At 51.0% G+C, this 17655-nt stretch overlaps 3 protein-coding genes across 3 annotated transcripts; 1 reads left to right on the top strand and 2 right to left on the bottom strand.

Annotated features, from left to right (window-relative positions):
* The first annotated feature begins 640 nt into the window (after positions 1 to 640).
* Positions 641 to 3842, top strand: NCU02139 (annexin ANXC4). Its single transcript, XM_959204.2, has 2 exons — positions 641 to 3057; positions 3129 to 3842. Exons 1-2 carry the CDS (start codon positions 1069 to 1071, stop codon positions 3450 to 3452), a joined length of 2313 nt encoding a protein of 770 aa, XP_964297.1. The 5' UTR covers positions 641 to 1068; the 3' UTR covers positions 3453 to 3842.
* A 7407-nt stretch (positions 3843 to 11249) lies between these two features.
* On the bottom strand, positions 11250 to 13660 carry NCU02142 (hypothetical protein). Its single transcript, XM_959207.2, has 3 exons — positions 13063 to 13660; positions 12906 to 13003; positions 11250 to 12844 (listed from the first exon to the last, which is right to left on the bottom strand). The coding sequence occupies exons 1-3, from the start codon at positions 13300 to 13302 to the stop codon at positions 12127 to 12129; spliced, it is 1056 nt and encodes a 351-aa protein (XP_964300.1). The 5' UTR covers positions 13303 to 13660; the 3' UTR covers positions 11250 to 12126.
* A 1338-nt stretch (positions 13661 to 14998) lies between these two features.
* NCU02143 (hypothetical protein) lies at positions 14999 to 15533 on the bottom strand (the record flags this gene model as incomplete). Its single annotated transcript, XM_959208.1, has 2 exons — positions 14999 to 15180; positions 15524 to 15533. The coding sequence occupies 2 exons, from the start codon at positions 15531 to 15533 to the stop codon at positions 14999 to 15001; spliced, it is 192 nt and encodes a 63-aa protein (XP_964301.1).
* Between the last annotated feature and the right edge of the window lie 2122 nt (positions 15534 to 17655).

Genomic DNA, 17655 nt, shown 5'->3' with positions numbered 1-17655 from the left:
GTCCATCCAGCCTTCGCTAGTCTTCGCGGCCGCTTTTGCAACACGCCATTGGTCAAAGACCGCGGAGAAAGCGAAAGCTGAATATCGACAGGGCTGCTGCCAACACACCATCCGTCAGACTGGTACATAGAGAGCATGTGTGGCAGAGGCACCGGAGCACCCTTGACTGCCACCCTCTGTCACCCTCCAGCGTGGTGTTTCAAGACACGCCCACACATCCAAGACACACGGGCTTCTCTGCAAAGGGATCCTAACGGGCCGCAACGCTGGTGTCTGTCTTATCCTGTTCCTGCTGGTATCCTCCCGTCTTTTCCTGCGTCTTGCCGCCAGCTGGCGTGGTCGCCTTGTCTACAAGAAGACGAAGATGAGGATAGTATGATGGGAAAAAGAAAGGCCAACGGAGCAAATGGCCGAGATGTGCTAGCCAACAACAGTGCCAGTAAGCGCCATCATCCAGCCAACCACCCAGGCAGTGACATTCCTCTCTGATACGCGGTGCATGTTCAGCCCGTCCACACACACTTCATCTGATCCATCTTAGCACGCTCCGGAGCCGTGTTAGTGGCTCCATATACCCTGCATGGCCTGCTGCATGCCAACCCCGCCCTCCTGCGTCTTGCCCCCTCGGTACCGGCGCATCTTTTCTCAGCCTCTTCTGTTCTTTGGTGCTGTTTTTAAAGATGCCGTTGTCCATTTTCTGCACGTCCCGTTAGCTTCTCCAAGTCGAACTACTCTTTGGCGCTTCTTTATTAAGCTTGCGCAGGAACCGACAAGTTCTGCCGTGCTGGTGTGCGACTTAATCCTAGACCATTTTGCGCCTTTGTTTACCTGAGAATAGGAGATCGCGGAAGCCAAGAAAGTGACCCCTCACTTTCACCAGCCCCCAGATTTCTGATCCCTGAAACTCCCAAGACGAGTCGCGCAAAATTCGATATCAGCCCTACACCTCGCTGCTTGGACCAGATTCCAGCTGCATAAACCGAGTCTGTCAGTCATCGACCAAACCAACCCGAAATCAGGTTCCCACACTCGAGTTAGCAACAGACTTTTGACGGCCAGCATCAAAGCATGTCCCTACAAGTGGACGAACGGAGCCGAGGCGGGCGGTCCCGCTCCCCCGCAGATCGCCGCCGGGAGGACGAGGACCGCCGGCCGCGGAGCCACGTCCGCACGTCCTCGGCAAACATTGTCGAAGCCGGTGTGTACCCGCCAGCCAACGACAACTATCGCGACGTTGACCCTGCACTCGCGTATGAACAACTTGCCAACTACCCGCCTTCCGCTGGTAATCGCGGCGGCGATTACTACCACAGCAGCTATCATGCGTCAGCGCCATCGCTAGGCAGGCCGCGTGAGCGGTCGCCCTCGCGTGAACGGGTGAGAGATCAGTCGCGCCTTCGCGCACAGAGCCGTGACAGGAGACCGGATCCCAGAGAGTCTTCGGATTGGGGAAAGAACATCAACAGGGAGCGCCCGGGTGAGTTCGCCGGCATGTATCTTCCGCCCAAGTATGCCACCACCGTTGTCTCGGCCGACTCGACAGGATCACCACATGGGTCACGCGACTCGTTCCATGGTCATGGCCGCACGCCCAGCACCTCGGGCAGGGACAGAGATTCCAGCAGGGAGCGTCAGCAACGCAAAAAGGACAGACTTGAGGACGATCTTGCCTACGGCAAGCGTCCAGAGACGCCGCCATCACCGGGTTACCACCGTCCTCGTCCGTCTAGCTACCATGCAGGTGTTGGAAGACCCGATGACAAGTACGGGGAGCCCATCGGCCGTCACAGCGGCCGCACCCACAGCCCCAACATCAGCATCAGCAGCGCCTACGATCTGCGCTCCGATGAACGCAAAGGGGGCCGTATCGATGCACCCAGCGTCGTCACCATTGAGCCTCCTCACGTCAGCGGCAGCGGCTACCCTTCCTCACCCGGTCGAGGCCGCCACGAAGACGACGGCAAACTCCCCCTCAAGTCCGCCATGCGTCCCGGCCGCGAAAAGTCTCCGCTCCCGCCTACCAACCGCATGTCCCTCCTCTCTGTCAACGGACACAACCCTCACATGTCCAACGGCAACCTCTCCGTCGCCAACGCGCCCGCTTCTCCCATGCTCGAATCCTACCACGGCACCTACCAATCCATGTCCCCAATGCCCTCCCCCTTGATGCTCCCCACCCAACCCGGTCCCAACGGTTCCTCGTACAGCTTCGTCGAGCCTTTATCTCCCCTCTACGGCTCCTCTTCCTCGGACGACGAGTATCACCGCAAGGGAGGCGGCAGCGGCGGTGGTGAAAAGAAAGGTCACGCCCGCACCCACTCCCGCCGCGCCCGCTTCCATGACCCCATCGACGACGCCGCCCGCCTCGCCAATGCCCTCAAGGGCGAAAGCCGCGCGCCCGACACGCCCGTTCTCATCGAGATCTTACCGGGCCTCACGCACGAGCAGGTCATGGACTTGCGGGGTGAGTACAAGCGGCTGGTGAAAACCGGCGCCGAGCGCAGGGGTGTCAATATCGCCAAGCACATCCGCGCGCGGCTCAAGGACGAGGATCCGACGCTCATGAAGGCGTGTTATACGGTGGCGCTGGGCCGGTGGGAGTCGGAAGCGTATTGGGCGAATTTCTGGTACCACGGGGACAAGACGCGGAGGGAGTTGTTGATTGAGAGTCTGATGGGCAGGACGAATGAAGAAATCTGCAAAATCAAGGCAGGGTTTTCAGACAAAAAGTACGGGGATAGTCTTGTGAAATGCATGAAGATGGAGTTGAAGGAGGATAAGTTCAAGAAGGCGGTGTTGATGGTTTTGGACGAGAAGAGGCAGGAGGATGTGGATCGGTTTGGACACCCCCTGAGACTGGATCTCGAGCTGGTGGCGGATGATGTGAGGACGTTGAGGGATGCGATCAAGTCCGAGAGGGGGGGCGAGTCGGCCATGCTGGCGATTGTGGTGATGAGGAGTGAGACGCACTTGAAGGAGGTGATGAGGGTCTATAAGGAGACGTACAAGGGAGCGAATTTTGCTCGGGATGCGTTGAAGAAGAGTGGGAATCTTGTCGTACGTACTCATTCCCTTCCTCTTCCTCCTTTCTTTTTTCGAGATGCTAATGGAGACCAAAAACAAAACAGGGAGAAGTCCTAGCCCACATTCTCAACGGCGTCATCAATAAGCCCGTCCGCGACGCCATGCTGCTCAACCACGCCCTAACCCTGTCCAAGCGGGACGAGCTGCGGCGCGAGCTGTTGATTTCGAGATTAGTCCGCTTCCACTGGGACGCTGGCCACATGTCTCGCGTCAAGAAGGCCTACCATGAACACTACGGTCAGGACCTCCAGGAGGCCGTCAAGGAGGCTACCAGCGGCGAGTGGGGAGAGTTTTGCGGGCAGCTGTGCGTCAGCAGGATGCCGGATGATGTCAAGAAGATTGAAAGGAGGCCGACGGACGATTTCTAGGAAAATAACGCCGCGGTTCTCTTTATGACGACATCTGACGTGGGAGGGGAGGATGATGCTTGATGGGTTTGGTGAACCCACTGAGCGGTGAGGATGTAAGAAATGGTACATGGGATATGAATGAAGTGATGGATGGTTGATGACTGGGAAGGGAAATCATGAGTGTTATGGCTTTGGATGAAATGTGAATGATGGAACTGATGATTAGATTACGATGGATATACCAATTCTCCCATACGCATACTCTGTTTTCTCTTTATACAGATTGGATTGTCATGAAGTTTTTGCACTCTGGCGGGCTCCTTATCTTGTTTAGGTTGGTTCATTCACACAACGTGAAGCGGGAAGAAATACCCTGAAGGGACTGGCTGCGATTAACATAAGTCTCTCATGCTCCTTTCGCCGTTATACACATACAGAAAGACTCGTCGACAACAGACTAACAAAGGGGTTCAGCTTCGTCTTCATGCCAACGAGATACCAGACAGCACATTCCTGCCACAGTCACTGCTTGATAGATTTTTTCACACCCAGCAACTATCTCGTATATTCCAAACATCCCCTCACATATACAGTTGGAACCATTCTCCCTAGACGCAGATCATTTGAGCGAGACCTCATTCATGTTCTTGTGAACTAAAACCATCTGCTCAACCTCTCTCAAACTTCAAAGTTCATGTTGCTCTATGATGAAACCGTAAGTTCTTAAGACAAGTAGTGGATCTCGCCTAGAGCGCAAGAAGTGTCCTGGAACACATCAGTCAACATGCCACCTGCTAACAGAACATCCCAGAAAGCCATAGAGGTTTTCGAGTAGCTGGCCTCCATGTCCCTCCAACTTTGAACCCTGCCGACATCGCACGCCATAGCCGCTACGAGCCTTCAGCAAGCTTTCCTCACTATAGGTACCTAGGTGAACCACTCCTTTGTTTGCACTCTGAAGCGAAACAAGTACACCTAAACACTGTATACCTTTTCCCCACCTCTTTCCCTCTGTCCAATCCCAAATAGTTCATGTATACCTACCTACCTTGGCTTCCTCTACCTAGGTAGTAATCTCCAGCCCGGGCAGCTTACACCTCATGAATGGTAGTTAACCCGAGATTTTCCACCGCGTCACGATAGGCTTTAATCCCAAAGGGGTAAATCCTCTTTTCGCCCACCTGGCTCATGGTTCTCGCGGCGTCTGGCGTGCGTGGCGTGCATATATGGGGCGTAAGGGGCGTGTCTTCCTCTAGACTAGGTAGTGTAGTGTACCTCGACCGAGTGAGTCGAGTGAGTCGAGTGAGTAACTGAGGCCCGGAACTTTTTTCCCGCGGCGAGATCGCGCACGCAGGGCCACGACACAGGCGGTATGTGTCACCAATCATGTTCATGCATGCTCGCTCATGTTGACAGCGGCTTGACAGCGCTTGACGGCCCTTGATACATAATGGAAGGTGAAATCCGAATGACCCAGGAAGAACCCGAGAAGGACAAGGGTTTCGGTAAGGAAGGGCGGATAAAGGAAGGTGAGTAGGTCGGTAGGTAGGTCGGTATCTCTTAGGTTGGGCGATACACTAGCTTGAGAGGTATTTACACTATGTGTATGTAGGTGAGGTACACTAGAACAGACAGGCACGTATGTAGGGTAGTGGGAAGCGGGAAGTATGTACCTAGCCGGGAAGGGGTTGCGGGAACTTCTACTTGGAAAAGACGGACCAGCCAGGGACAGATTAAGTTTTCACTTCCACTCAATTCCAACGGAACGGACAAAGGCGCGAGACAGAACTGAAGCGATTGTGGTACACTACCTACTGTGAGAGGTTGACATTGAAAAAATGGTTCAGATAACCTCAAGAGAAAGGTGAAGGAATGGATGTCTTACCGCTTTACCGGCAAGTAAGTTCGGTACGTAGAGGTAGCCAGGATGGAGGTCCAGAAAAGGAGGAAGGTTCACGAAAAGGTCTGGTGGCTTGGACGGATAGATAGATAGCGAGGAGTTTGAGACAACGAACTTTTGGAGGCACGTACTAGTGATGTAGCTTGCACAATACTGAGCTATCATCAATGATAACGAGGAAACAAATTTGCAAATTATCTCAGTCTGGCTTCTATGGGCTATTTCTAGTTTCTGGTTGACTGTCAAGTGCATCTTTCGCCGTGTTTGATACTATCATACACTGTTCCTGCGCTTCTTCGGCCCGTCTTTGGGCATTCTTCTTTACGTTCACAAAGTGCCAAGGGAGGACAAAGATCTCATTCGTGTGATGAAGCTTCTATCCCTACAAGATTGGGTATTTATCTGTAAGTGACTAATGTTGTGAACACGCTGTGGACGTGGCTGGACCACAAGTTGTGACGGGTGTACGCGGTTGGGTGATCTTGACAGCCTTTGTTTCGTCAATTTACGCTGAACCACTTCAACAGTTGTTAGTATTGGAAGTTTCCCCTGATTCCTTATGTCCTTCATCGCTGTTTAAAGATTACGGCGCTGTTCAGCCCCGAGTCATTGTTTGATGAGAAGGAGGAGGTTGGGCGTTAACGGCATTTTGGAACGGGAACGGCACCCTTATTCAACCCTAACCCGCCTTCAACTTGTGCTGTGTAACAGCCCGACTCCAAGTCCCGAAGTCGGCAACCGTCAAAGTGTGAACCACCCATTCACAATTTTCTTTCCCCTTCCAACTGCACAAGGTTTATCCTTTGTGTGAATAGCGTTTGCATAAGTCCACGCCCACGTTACATCAAGTCGGGCCTCGCGAACAACCCGTGCGGCCGACGACCGTTCCTTCTCTGAGCTGCTCTCTGCTATCCCCGACTCCGATCTCCGATCCCCGATTTCGATGTGACGGTACCGCCAAGTACCCTTCTCCAAAACTCAGGTACCTCTAGGTACCGGCTTGCTGCGTAGTATGGACACTGTTCTTGGCCGATGGTTCTCGTCCAATCTCCTGCTTTCATCCAACGTGGTTGAGCTTTTCCATCTGAATAGGGTAAAGTTCGTTCAATGTAGCGCATTGGTGCTGCGGTCGGTTTGTCGTTTGTACACAGTATGATCATCGGGGGAAGAGACGCAGGCATCATGATGAATCATGGATAGGTGAAACTGAAAACTGCATCTGATAGGTAGTGATGTGCAACAGGGGTTACTCTGTTCGAAAGATGGGTTGGCAAGAAGATTGACGGTGATTGGATTTTCTTGCATCTTCGTGAATTGACTTGAATAGGGAATTTCGACTGCTGATGTCGCCAACTCTATATTCATGACTGCATATGCATTGATCCTGCGTAGGTAGTGTAAGACGGGGCGACGGGTTGGATCAATCTCTCCTGTTCCTTCTGGAAAGACGGAAAACGCAACGACAGCATGTCATGTGTAGGTAGGTAGGCGATGCAAAGCACACAAGTTCTCTGCCTTGCCGTGGCCCAAGGCTGCCTATGAAACGTCAAGCGACAGCCTGACAAGACGATAATATGTATCTTTGACTACTCGGCATCGTATTCCGAAGCTTGCGAGATGATTTCCTTATTACATACCTCATCTCCGTAGTGTACATGGCGGCACAGCTATAAGGCTAAAGCCAGTTAAGTTCTGTTTCAGATTCCACTTTACCCCAGCGACCAGCCTCTGGAGCCGAGCCACAAGGCCACGTACTACGACAGCGCAACACTACGCCAGAAGAACACAGGTACACTACGCGTATTACGTACCCTCACCAGCGTGCCCTGAAGGACGTACTGCATGGTAAGCGGGGCGGAAACAAGAAGGGTAATTGAAAGACAAGACAGGGCCAAGCACCAACTGCGCGGGGCTAGGCGTGGAACTCATTCGGTTATTACACAGCCGAAGATGGGGCTGAGATGCCTGAAGCGAGCATGTGAAGGAGTGGTTGGAGTACGATAAGGGCCGAGAAGAGTCCAAGTCTCCAAGGAGTCCAAAAAGCCTTGAAGATGCGCATATGTTTACTGTTATCGATGTTGGAAGGATCGTGACAAGTAATGACGAAAGGATGAAAGGAAGAAGTAATAATGTTGCATAGTACATCAGCAAACAGCAGTCTGGACCGTCATCATGGACATGCGATCCAAACCTAAAAAAGTCGCTGATCTGATAAGTGGGGGTCATACATCCTGAGGATCGATGAAAGCTCCGTCCAAGGGAGAGCTGATCGGTCAGTGATCCCTCGGATATGAAGTCCAAACTGGTGGTCGCCGCCGTCACATCGGCCAAAAAATGTCAGGAACCGGCACTGTTAACCGAAACCATTACATACCGCATTTGCACAAACTGAGTGACATAAAGATCGAGCGGTCTGTTCCTGTGCAGGTGGACCGTCTGGCACAGCCACGGCATTGTACTGAGCCATTTAGACGAGTTAATACCTGTAGAAGCTTAGTGCGGCAGAAGAACAATATAGTTGAGGGACAGCGTGAAGTCATCACGAAGCACTAGAATAGCGGGCAATTGTTTGAGGCGGCGGCGCAAGTACCGACGCTTATACATTCCGGAAAACATACTGTGTTGCACCAGGATTCCCCATAAGAATTTCTGGGCGGAGGAGCGATAGTGTTTCTTCGGCCGAGGCTAGTGTGAGAAGGATTTCACACTGCTCCGTTGCTCGCGATCGTCGAACTAGCGGGTGCGAGTTTTTTTTTTTTTTGTTTTCTTTTTTTCTTTTTTTTTCTTTTTTTTTTTCTCTTTGTATCAATTTTTTGCATCAGATTGTTGACAGACCAGGAAAATAGCCGAAGCTGTGCTGTCACGAACGTACCTCGGTTCAATCCCGTTTTATTTCCTTGGCCATGAAACAATGGAGGGGTTTACCTACCCAGATGTCGCAGTAGTTTAGACATGGTCCCTGAAGCTAGGGCATTTATCGAGCAATATCATTCGACACGCCAAAGACTCGGTGAGATCCAAGCCCAGGAGCCGATGGATGAAATCTTTTGATGGCACAGGACCAACAGGACGACAAAATGATTGGTGAATGAGACACTTGCATAGTACATACTGTTGCGAAAAGAAGGGTCGGGGATGGGGTCCCATCAATCCCAGCTCCCTGAGCCATATTCATTTGAGTAAAATTTTTATGCTCTCTTATCCCTCATCCCTCATTGTGTACCGGGTAGGAGTCATGCCGAGAATATTGTTCTTTCAACATTATATTGTCTGGAACGCTGCTGACTGCCTGCCTGCCTGTCTGCCACAATTCACTACATAAATTCGTCAAACGGATTTTAGGTTCGCTGCAGTGATGACCGGTGTTATTTCCGATGCCCGTGCGGCAGTTCATCCCGCAATCGCAACTGAACCTAAACTACTCCACACACCCAAACCAAACCCCAACATGGATGCCCGCTCCCCCCAAGCAATCAATCGCCCGCTGGCCGGCCCGTCACCGTCCATCCACCGACCGCACGCGTGGCAGAGGGTCCCACAGTTTTCTTCCCGTCATGCCTGCTTAGGTTCCTTTGATATGTCAGCAATAAAAATCTTGAGTGGTTGGCATTTGTCATGCCCATTTTCTGGGTGCACCACCCGAATTTGGAGGAAAAAAACAGAGTTTTTCTTCATTGCTTTTTTTTTCCCTGCTGGTGTCCCGTCGCACATTTGTCATGGGATTCCGTCATTCTTCCCATTATGTTGAATTTGCTGGGCGTCCGTCGGGTGTTAGGCAGGTTGGAACTAGGTGGCAGCCCGATCGCAGGGCACGGACGGGGGCGGGCAGACGACCCAGTCGCAACCCGGGAATTCGGCCAGAAGGCGCTAACGCGCACTACCACTTACACGGGAGACGGGACAGCGGACAGTGCTCAAACTCCGTTTCCCGAGACGGAACGTTGGTTGGGTTGCATGATGCGCGTTCCTAGGTTACTTTTTGGATGGACAACGACGACGACGACAAGTGGACGACTGGAGTAACGAGACTTTTTTTTTTTATGAATGTGGAAGATGAGCACTTCCACATGTCTTGTTTCTTTCTATACATGTATTCGCATTCAGCAGTCCAGGAACTGAACCTCCCCATCCTCCTCAAGACCATACATAGTATGTATACCTAGGACCCACTTATCAAGCACGCCAGGCGGCCAGACCCTTAGGTTCTTCCCAAGTGAAGTGGAATCCTGTCTCTGACAAAACCCCCCCAAGCCACGTCAAGCAGTATATCACCATGGGCCGTCCCTGAAAATTAAAAAAAAAAAAAAAAAAAAAAAAAAAAAAAAAAAAAAACACCACTGCACGATCCTCAACTGACTCAGCTTGCTCACATCACAAGATCTATCTCGCTGTCTGTCTCGGTCCTCACAGCCACACGTGTCGTGCAACTTTTGCACTGTTCTAACTCACCCAGGAATTTGGGTCCCCCCCCTTGGTCTGTCTGTGCTGAAGGAAGGATCCGACGCAAGGGTCCATGAACCTACACTACACTATTTCGAAATAATCCTTTTTGAGGACGTGGGGGGGGCAAGGATTCCCCAATCCAGATACACTACAAATTCTAGAACGCCGCCGCGGTAACAAAAGGTCCGGACATGCGTGTCCGTCCGAGGAGGTTTGAAGGCAGTGTTATAGTGTATAATGTAGTGTACGCAGGCAATACACAAGGGATTTGTGTTGTTCTCACTCCCGCCGCTGAGTAACCACCGCCCTATACTACTTTCTCCATAGGTAGGCTCGGTAGGATAAATGGATGGATGGACAACTTGACCGAGCAGCGAGCAGCGGCAAAGCAAGGCACAAAAGACCTTGTGTGTGTCTTTTTTGTGTGCGTGTGTGTGTGTGTGTGTGTGTGTGCAACATGGACGGCGATGGCTTGAATGCTTGCTGATGGTGAACATGGTCCATCATCACTTAACTCTGTTCGATTTCAACGGTAACTGCTGCCTTCTGTGCCTGCCGCCCCCACATACACATACCATGTACGCAACACATGCTCGTGGCTTTTTCACTGTGCCTCGTCCGGGTGATTTTTTTTTGTGACCTTTTGGTTCAACCTTTGCCTCAATGGGCTTCATTTCCAGGATTTTATTCCAACCTACCAAGTGTAGAAATCATAATCAAGCTGAAGAGGATTGATGATATCGAGTGAAGATCATCTACCACAACCGAGTTTTTTTCTTGGCGTCATGGCGATCAAGGATAATCAGATCGTGCAATTGCTACCCACCCACCCACACTTGAATCTATGGCACTGTAGTGTGTAGTGTAGTGTAATCTTGATATCATCACTGCGGCGCCACTGCCAACTACCATTACACGTACCACACACAGCCTTGTCTATCTACCATGGTGATCACACATTCGTGCAAAGGACGGGAGTTTATCATTACGCACTAGTACGTATCTTGATTCATTGCGGAATCTAGCTCCGTTGTTGTTGTGCGCAATGAGGTTTCGCTCTTTCTTACTTGTTATGCATACTGACTGCGTAGTAAAGTGCACTGATGATACAATGGGCTCACTCAATGTCCTAGGACTTGCGGCGCTTGTCATGTACTTGTGTCCGATTCAACAACTCGGTACACAGTGTATGCCCGTAGTGACTCACTCAAATGCAGGTCGTGTCTGAATGGACCCTGAGTGCGCTGAGCTGTGCTGACTTGCATAGAAGCAGGAATGGTGCGCAATAAGCAGGGTACATTTGTGTTAACGCCGAAGGATGGATGGGCGAATGTATTTGTGAAGGCGGACCCAACCAATTACCGAAGACTGTAGAGGTAATTATGCAAAATCAGCTTCTCAGATTACTTCCGAGACGCAGGATTATGTAAATAGCAAAGTGAACAAGACTTTGGTAAATCCGAGATGTTAAACTTCGCTGCTGTATTCGTAGCTGCAGGTACGCAGCATCGTTGTATCTCTACTGAATGCAAAAGTGACTAAACATCTCGCTTATGGAGACACGCAGGAAACAAATCTCGGCGTCCGGTAACTTGAAACCACCGACTTGTTGTGTGACTGTGGGTTTTCCCCCCCAACCTGCGTGAGACCCTGGAAAAGGCGAAGACGGCGAGGAAAAAAGACCCCGTTCGGGCTTGCTGACATTGACCATCCTTCAAGGATAAGCAAGGTAAAGTAGCCATGCAATGCATTCAGAACAAAATAAAAAAAAAAGAGCCAACCAACACCCCCAAACCCAGGTTACCAACCGACCAATACCCGCCCAAAATCCAACACCTGTATAAGCCAAAAAGCCAACAAAGCCCAATCTCTCCCTGAAAATGCGAAGCCAAGCCACACAACCCACCAACGTGCACCATAAACTCCTTGCCGCCAATTGGAATGAGTGGTAATGAAAGATAACTCTCTCTAGCTCTAGGAGAGAAAAGAGAGAGAGAAGTGAAAAAGGTTTGCTCTTGTGCTGCGGTGCTTGATGAAAAATCATCACGGCGAGCTACCCCTCCATTTGGTTGTTGTTCCCCTTGTCTGTTGATACGCCTTTTGCAAATGCTGCCTTGCTCCGTATTGCCGAAACCCCTAAGCAAATTGTCCGATCCACCCAATGAACTGTTTTGAAACCCGAGAGTCGCTTGTGTAGCCATTTTCGTTAACCCCGATTCCATGATGCCATGTACTGATTGTAGTGATGCACCGTAGTGCATGTCCGTATGTGCGTGTATATCGAGTTGTCGAGTTGGTTGTTCTGTACCAGGGTATTTACGCCGGAATAATACCGAATGCATCGATCGCTTACATTCGCAGGTCGGCGTCGTAGCCCGAGTACATCATCGGATCACCCATTCCCATCATGACCTCGGGGTTAGGACACGAAAGTACGTGGGGCTTGATGGTGCCAAAGTTGGACTCGTAAAGGCCCTGGTTCAACATCTCCATGCTGAGATACGATAGATTATCCGGGGCTGAGAAGTCCATCGAAGTCGGACGGCTGAGCCATGTCGCCGGAAAAGTGGTAGGCGGCACGACAGGAGACTGGCTGGGGAATGAATCAGTAGGGGTAGCTGTGGCGATGTCGAAATCACCGTAGCTGAGGCTTGCGGGTGACATGGTAACGGCAGTGCCGTTGTTGAAAGTCTTGCGGTAGTCTTCAAAGTCCGAGTGGTCGACTTCTGATGAGCTGGCACGGTCGGTTCTACTTGAGTCGCGGTCCTGCTTGTTGTTGCTGCTGCTGTTGTTCGCGGCGTTGGCCTTCTGCTGCTCCTCCAACTGTCTAGCGAGCTCGGCGAGACCTGCCTCGTCCTCAGGGAAGATGGAATGCACAGGAAGGTCCATATCGCTGTTGGGTCGGATGCAGCCAAGCTTGGAAGCAATGTTGTGAATGACGGGTTGGCCACGGTCGTTGAGCTCCGGCTCACCAAGGTCCCATTGTTGCCCGCTCCGTACCATGGCATAAAGCTTGTGGACTGTGGCGATGAGAGCAAACTGCGTGTTTTCCAACACCTCAGCGTACCTGTTTGAACATGTTAATCAATGTCCTGAGTAACACGGCTTGTTCTATCACATTCACATACCCTCTGGGCAATTGCTTGTACTCGGTCTTCTTCCTGGTCCCGGCGGTACATACTAGGCCGTCGTCCTTACACCTCTTGCAGGGGAACTCTCCATCACACTGGGCGAGACATGTCAGCACCAAGCTGTTGCTCAATCCTCGAAATCTCCCGTATTTACCTTGGTCTTCTTCATTCTACACCTCTCACAGGCCTTCCACACTCTCTTATGCCTCCCATCGCCAACTGAATGGCTGTGGCTGTGGCTGTCTATTGATGGGGACTGAGGGTGTCCATGTGCGCTGGTGCGTTTTGAGCCGCCGCGGTGTACTGGCTTGACAACCTTGGAGTTGGAGTGTGTTCTCTTTGGAGCCTGCGTTTTGAGGTGCTCCTCGTTCGGTGGGGTGGGTAAGCCTTCCATTGTGGATGTGATCAACTGTTGTGAAGAGCAGGAAGATGGGTGAGGTGGTGGAGCTCCTTGTTGTTTGGTTGTTGGCCGATTAGATGGGTCGTCGAAAGGATGTCAGTGAATCTCTTGGCGTATGTTTAGGTAAGATAGTTGTTAGTCGTCCAACTTTGTGGAGGGGTAACTGCAAGACTTCCAGGCTGAGTTGTAAGTGATAGTAGCTCAGAGAACGAGGGGCTAGCAGTAGATATATAAACGAAAACGAGATTCCAAAAGAAACCAAGGACAAGGGCAAGGTACAGTTGGTCTGCAAGTGCGTACTTGAAGAAGAAGAATGGGATGAGCATAAGCCCTGGTCGGGACTGACTCGAGGATTATTAATGGGACACGCTAGGATTATCGAACATCGAGTGGTCAAGACAGCGGCGATGGAGTCTCCGTAAAAGGGATTTAGCGAGGTGGTGCCTACCAGACCGGGGGCTTTGTCCCTACCACCGTGCACAAAACAGTGGGATACTTTCTCTCGGGCTCCAAGCCCTCGCAGCGCGGCGCGGGTAGCATCCAAGGCAATTCAACGGTCGGCTCGTTCTCTCGTCCGAGCCTGCGGGTGGGTTTTCGTCCAGATGTCCTCCAGTTACCCTCCAGTTACCTCTACTACTCCCCTGACAAGGGAGTACATGCAACAGGTTGAGGTAGACCATTCGACTCGTAAGAAATGGGCTTTGCATTTGCTGGCACCCTCATATCATACAAGATCTGAAAGCTTGGCTTCCAGAAGGCTTGCACAACATGGGCGTTTGCATCAATGAGTCCTTGCAGTACCGGGGTACAGTAACTAAAGGTACTTACTCTATTTTACCACCTTCAGGCTGTCAGGCGGGCATCCTGGAGTAACAGCGTCTGGTCCGTTGTTGCTCGCTCTGGATGGAGTCAAGTTTCGATGCGCTCGCTGGTCTTGGCCTGGCTTTGCGGACGTTCAAACCAATAGTAATACTGGAATTCCTTGCCCTCTCCCTCGTCGAAAGATGTTGCAAAGTATTGCGCTAGTTAACTTTTAAACAATGATCTGTACACCGGGTAGAGGTAGGTCTCGATGTACCGTGTACGTACCTGATAGAGGACCCTGTACCGAAGGGACAGTGTGTCGACTGTGTACCTGTAAGCCCATCTGCTGGTGGATTCGGCGACCGCTGTACGTTGCTGACATTCCCGCCTTGTGGGTATATGCGGAGCACTTTTGGAGCGAGCTGCTGCTCTGTACTCTACTTGGATCGCTGTGTAGTGTAATGTACCTCGACGTTTAGATGACGAGGGGATGAAATCTCACTCCCATTATGGAAACTGCTCGTAAAATCCCTTGTTCGACGACCCTGTTATTTCTTATCTGTAGTGTAGTCGAAGATCTCGGTTTTGACCTGGCACTGGAGCTTTTGTCTGCTGCCAACTGGTCCATTGCCTAGAGCCGCAACGGATCGATCATGAAGATTGCCGGCTAGGGTCAATAGAAACTGATATCTGTTAGGGATGGGAAAGGCGACGGACCTGTTGTGTATCGTTCTCGAATGGGACAGATGCGTGGGGTTGGGTATGCTCAGCGTTTTACCTCGATTAACCCTGATCGTGATTTGAGAGCCATCATCCAAAATTCTTCGAAGACCAGCCGGTACCCCAACTCTCCAACTCTCCAACTCTCATCCGTGCCCACTTGCCGTCACTCGGCCAGCTTCGGGTTCTTGTACTTGAGCTTTTGAAGTTTTGTTGCCATACCCCACACGATGCACTTATCCCCAACAAGGGAGGTTTTCTTCATTGATGCTGGATCCTCTCGAAAACCTCGTTTTGCTATGAAACGTGCCCGCCGAAGAATTGTATACTCGGAAGCCATTTCTGCTGCTGTCGCATATCAGAGTAATGTCAATTGTCCAATGTGCCTGCCCAGCCCCACTGCGGAGACAGGTGGAAGTTAGGAGATACTTCGCACTACAATCGGAGTTCACCATAACAGCCAACATCCGACTTTGTACATGTCGAAGCTCATCCATCAGCCAAGCTTGAATAGCGAGCGCTCACTGATGAAAACTTCAGTGAACAAGTTTTTCGACAGGGCCTAGCCCAACAGCATACGAATCAGTGCTCAAGCATAGAGATACTGTTCGTGTTCAATTGCTCCCCAGTAATTGTCGCCTTGCGATTCGACCCAAACTCTCACAAGTCGATGGTGAAGCAGAGAACTCACCTTCAAACATCTTGTTTCTTTTCTTTTTCTTTCCCTTCGTTCTTGAACCCCTCTGAGCCTCGTCTCGCTGATCACCACAAACTCACTAGGCTAGAACGGGCAATGTCTCTCGCGCTTGCAAAAGTGATCTCTGAAGAGGCTACGTAGGAAAAGGCTTGTCGAAAGCTGGATCGTAATGTACTGTACCTTACCAGAGTGGGCCACTGGCTAGGTGGATTGATGCAACGTTGTTGGACGAAGAACCGGGGTGCTAGGCAGGGGGCGATAAAATCATCGTCATCACGACTTTGTTCGTCTCGATGATTTTTGAACGCGCTGACAAGCAGGATTGGTACTTCAGAATTCCACGAGACTCCATGAGATCGATACCGGAAGGAGCGTCGTCTTGAAAGTTTGGAATGTCTTATACATAGTCATGGAACCCGGTGACGTGCTCGTGCTTGACATGTATCGTCACTGATCAATGTCAACGACATCAACAGAAATGGTGAAGACATGAAACTTATTGCGGGTCATATTGTCGTGCAAACGACGGTATGCATAAGTGCAGGATTATGCCCCAAAGGTAAACAGAGTACTTGGCTGTAAGAAAAAGAAAGATGTTATCCACACGAATCCCGAAAATCGAGATCATCGATGTCGATAAGCCCTGGCCCACAACAGGTGGGTGACCCCGTTCACGGCTATGAGTGTATCTTGGGGTGATACCGTAGCTAGACTCGAGATAGATCTGGTGATTCGTCCAGGATAAGTGAATGCTGTTCCTAATTGGATCATTTACCGATCACCGCAAGCTCGTTGCTTTTTCCTGCCGAAGGCTTAAGCGATATAGCAGAAATAACGAGGTGTTCGCTCGCTGTGTACACAATCGTTTTGTTCGCAGGTTTTTATTCAAAAGAAAAAAATAAAATAAAAAAATTAGAATTTGTGGACGTTTGGTGTACCCGAACAGACGTACAGGTGATGGTTGAATTTGATGGTCCAGCGAACGATGTGCCTTATACCATACCCAAGGTTGACGCATTCGCCATTCGCAGCAGCTTCTTCTTTGGTCCTGAGTAGCGGTCATGGCGGCCAACTGACAACACACCTCGGCCGGAATCGGGACCGAAACGTTCCAGAACGCTTCTCGAAATTACTCAACTTGAAATGGCGTAGACACTAATGAGGATGCCGCTTTGCAGCAGCCAGGAACGGCAAAGACCGAACTAAGGACTGAGCCGCGCAAGAAACCGCTATCACAACGTACTGTAAACCGACACTGTTTACGCCCGCGCAGGTGTGGAGGTTTCTACCGGAATATGACGGATTGTGACAGCCATCTCCTAGCCAGTCTTGGTTAAACAGACACCTCATGACTGCCTGAAATTTGCAGGCGCAAGAGACCTGGCTGGTTACTTTGGTTTACCTTGCAAGACCTCCCCCCACCTCCAAGTTGTTGTTGCCTTTTTTTTCTTTTTTATTGCCCTTCCCAGGGATTTTGAATATGGGTGAGGAAAAGGTTATTGGTTCTGGACGATGTGGCCTGCGAGGTTGCTTTGTCGTCGGCCTTCCATTCCTCGACTGTTGCCCTTTTCGGATGACTCGACGGGATTCTAAATGTCGCCTGGGGATTGGCTTGCCAGAAGTGTCAGTGCGTGCAATAGGTTCTGACATTGGGCACCACAGCAACTTCGGCGTCCGAACCCAAAGCCGACCTGGCGGTGACGGGCCCGTGGTCTATGTTTGGCAACCACCCTCTGGTTCATCCTCTTTTTGCTGTCAGACCTTGTCACCTTCCTCCCTAATACTGCTGAAGCGAACGTTGCATATGTCTTGGCGCTGATGTCGTTGACTCTGACAATCAATGCCGCCTCGAATCTAACCTTGCCCATATTCGATGTTCAGGGGCTTGTGCTTGTTCATTTGAGGCTGCTGGCGAAGGAAATTTTCTCGTCTGGGCTGAAATGCCGAAGGGCGAGTTCCGCCGAGCGTGTTTGAACAGTGTGGGCCCAACGGGATGTGTTGCCAGGGCTGAAAATCTGAAAAGCCTCATCGCATGGCCGGTGGAGTCGATCGAGGCCATCGGTGGAGTTTGCCTGTGGCACATTGTCTCGAAACTCGTGCGTTGTATGAGCGCATGTGGAAAGACG

Source organism: Neurospora crassa, linkage group I (assembly GCF_000182925.2).
Source record: "Neurospora crassa OR74A linkage group I, whole genome shotgun sequence".
Taxonomy (NCBI): Eukaryota; Fungi; Ascomycota; class Sordariomycetes; order Sordariales; family Sordariaceae; genus Neurospora; species Neurospora crassa.
The sequence above is the reverse complement of the archived record's forward strand: the minus strand, read 5'-3'. Positions and strand labels throughout refer to the sequence as shown.

Coding starts and splice junctions, on each gene's coding strand:
- NCU02139 (XM_959204.2), top strand. CDS start 1,069: ATGTCCCTACAAGTGGACGAACGGAGCCGAGGCGGGCGGTCCCGCTCC. Junction 3,058..3,128: donor AGAAGAGTGGGAATCTTGTC/GTACGTACTCAT, acceptor AAAACAAAACAG/GGAGAAGTCCTAGCCCACAT.
- NCU02142 (XM_959207.2), bottom strand. CDS start 13,302: ATGGAAGGCTTACCCACCCCACCGAACGAGGAGCACCTCAAAACGCAG. Junction 13,004..13,062: donor GTAGAATGAAGAAGACCAAG/GTAAATACGGGA, acceptor TGTCTCGCCCAG/TGTGATGGAGAGTTCCCCTG. Junction 12,845..12,905: donor TACAAGCAATTGCCCAGAGG/GTATGTGAATGT, acceptor ATGTTCAAACAG/GTACGCTGAGGTGTTGGAAA.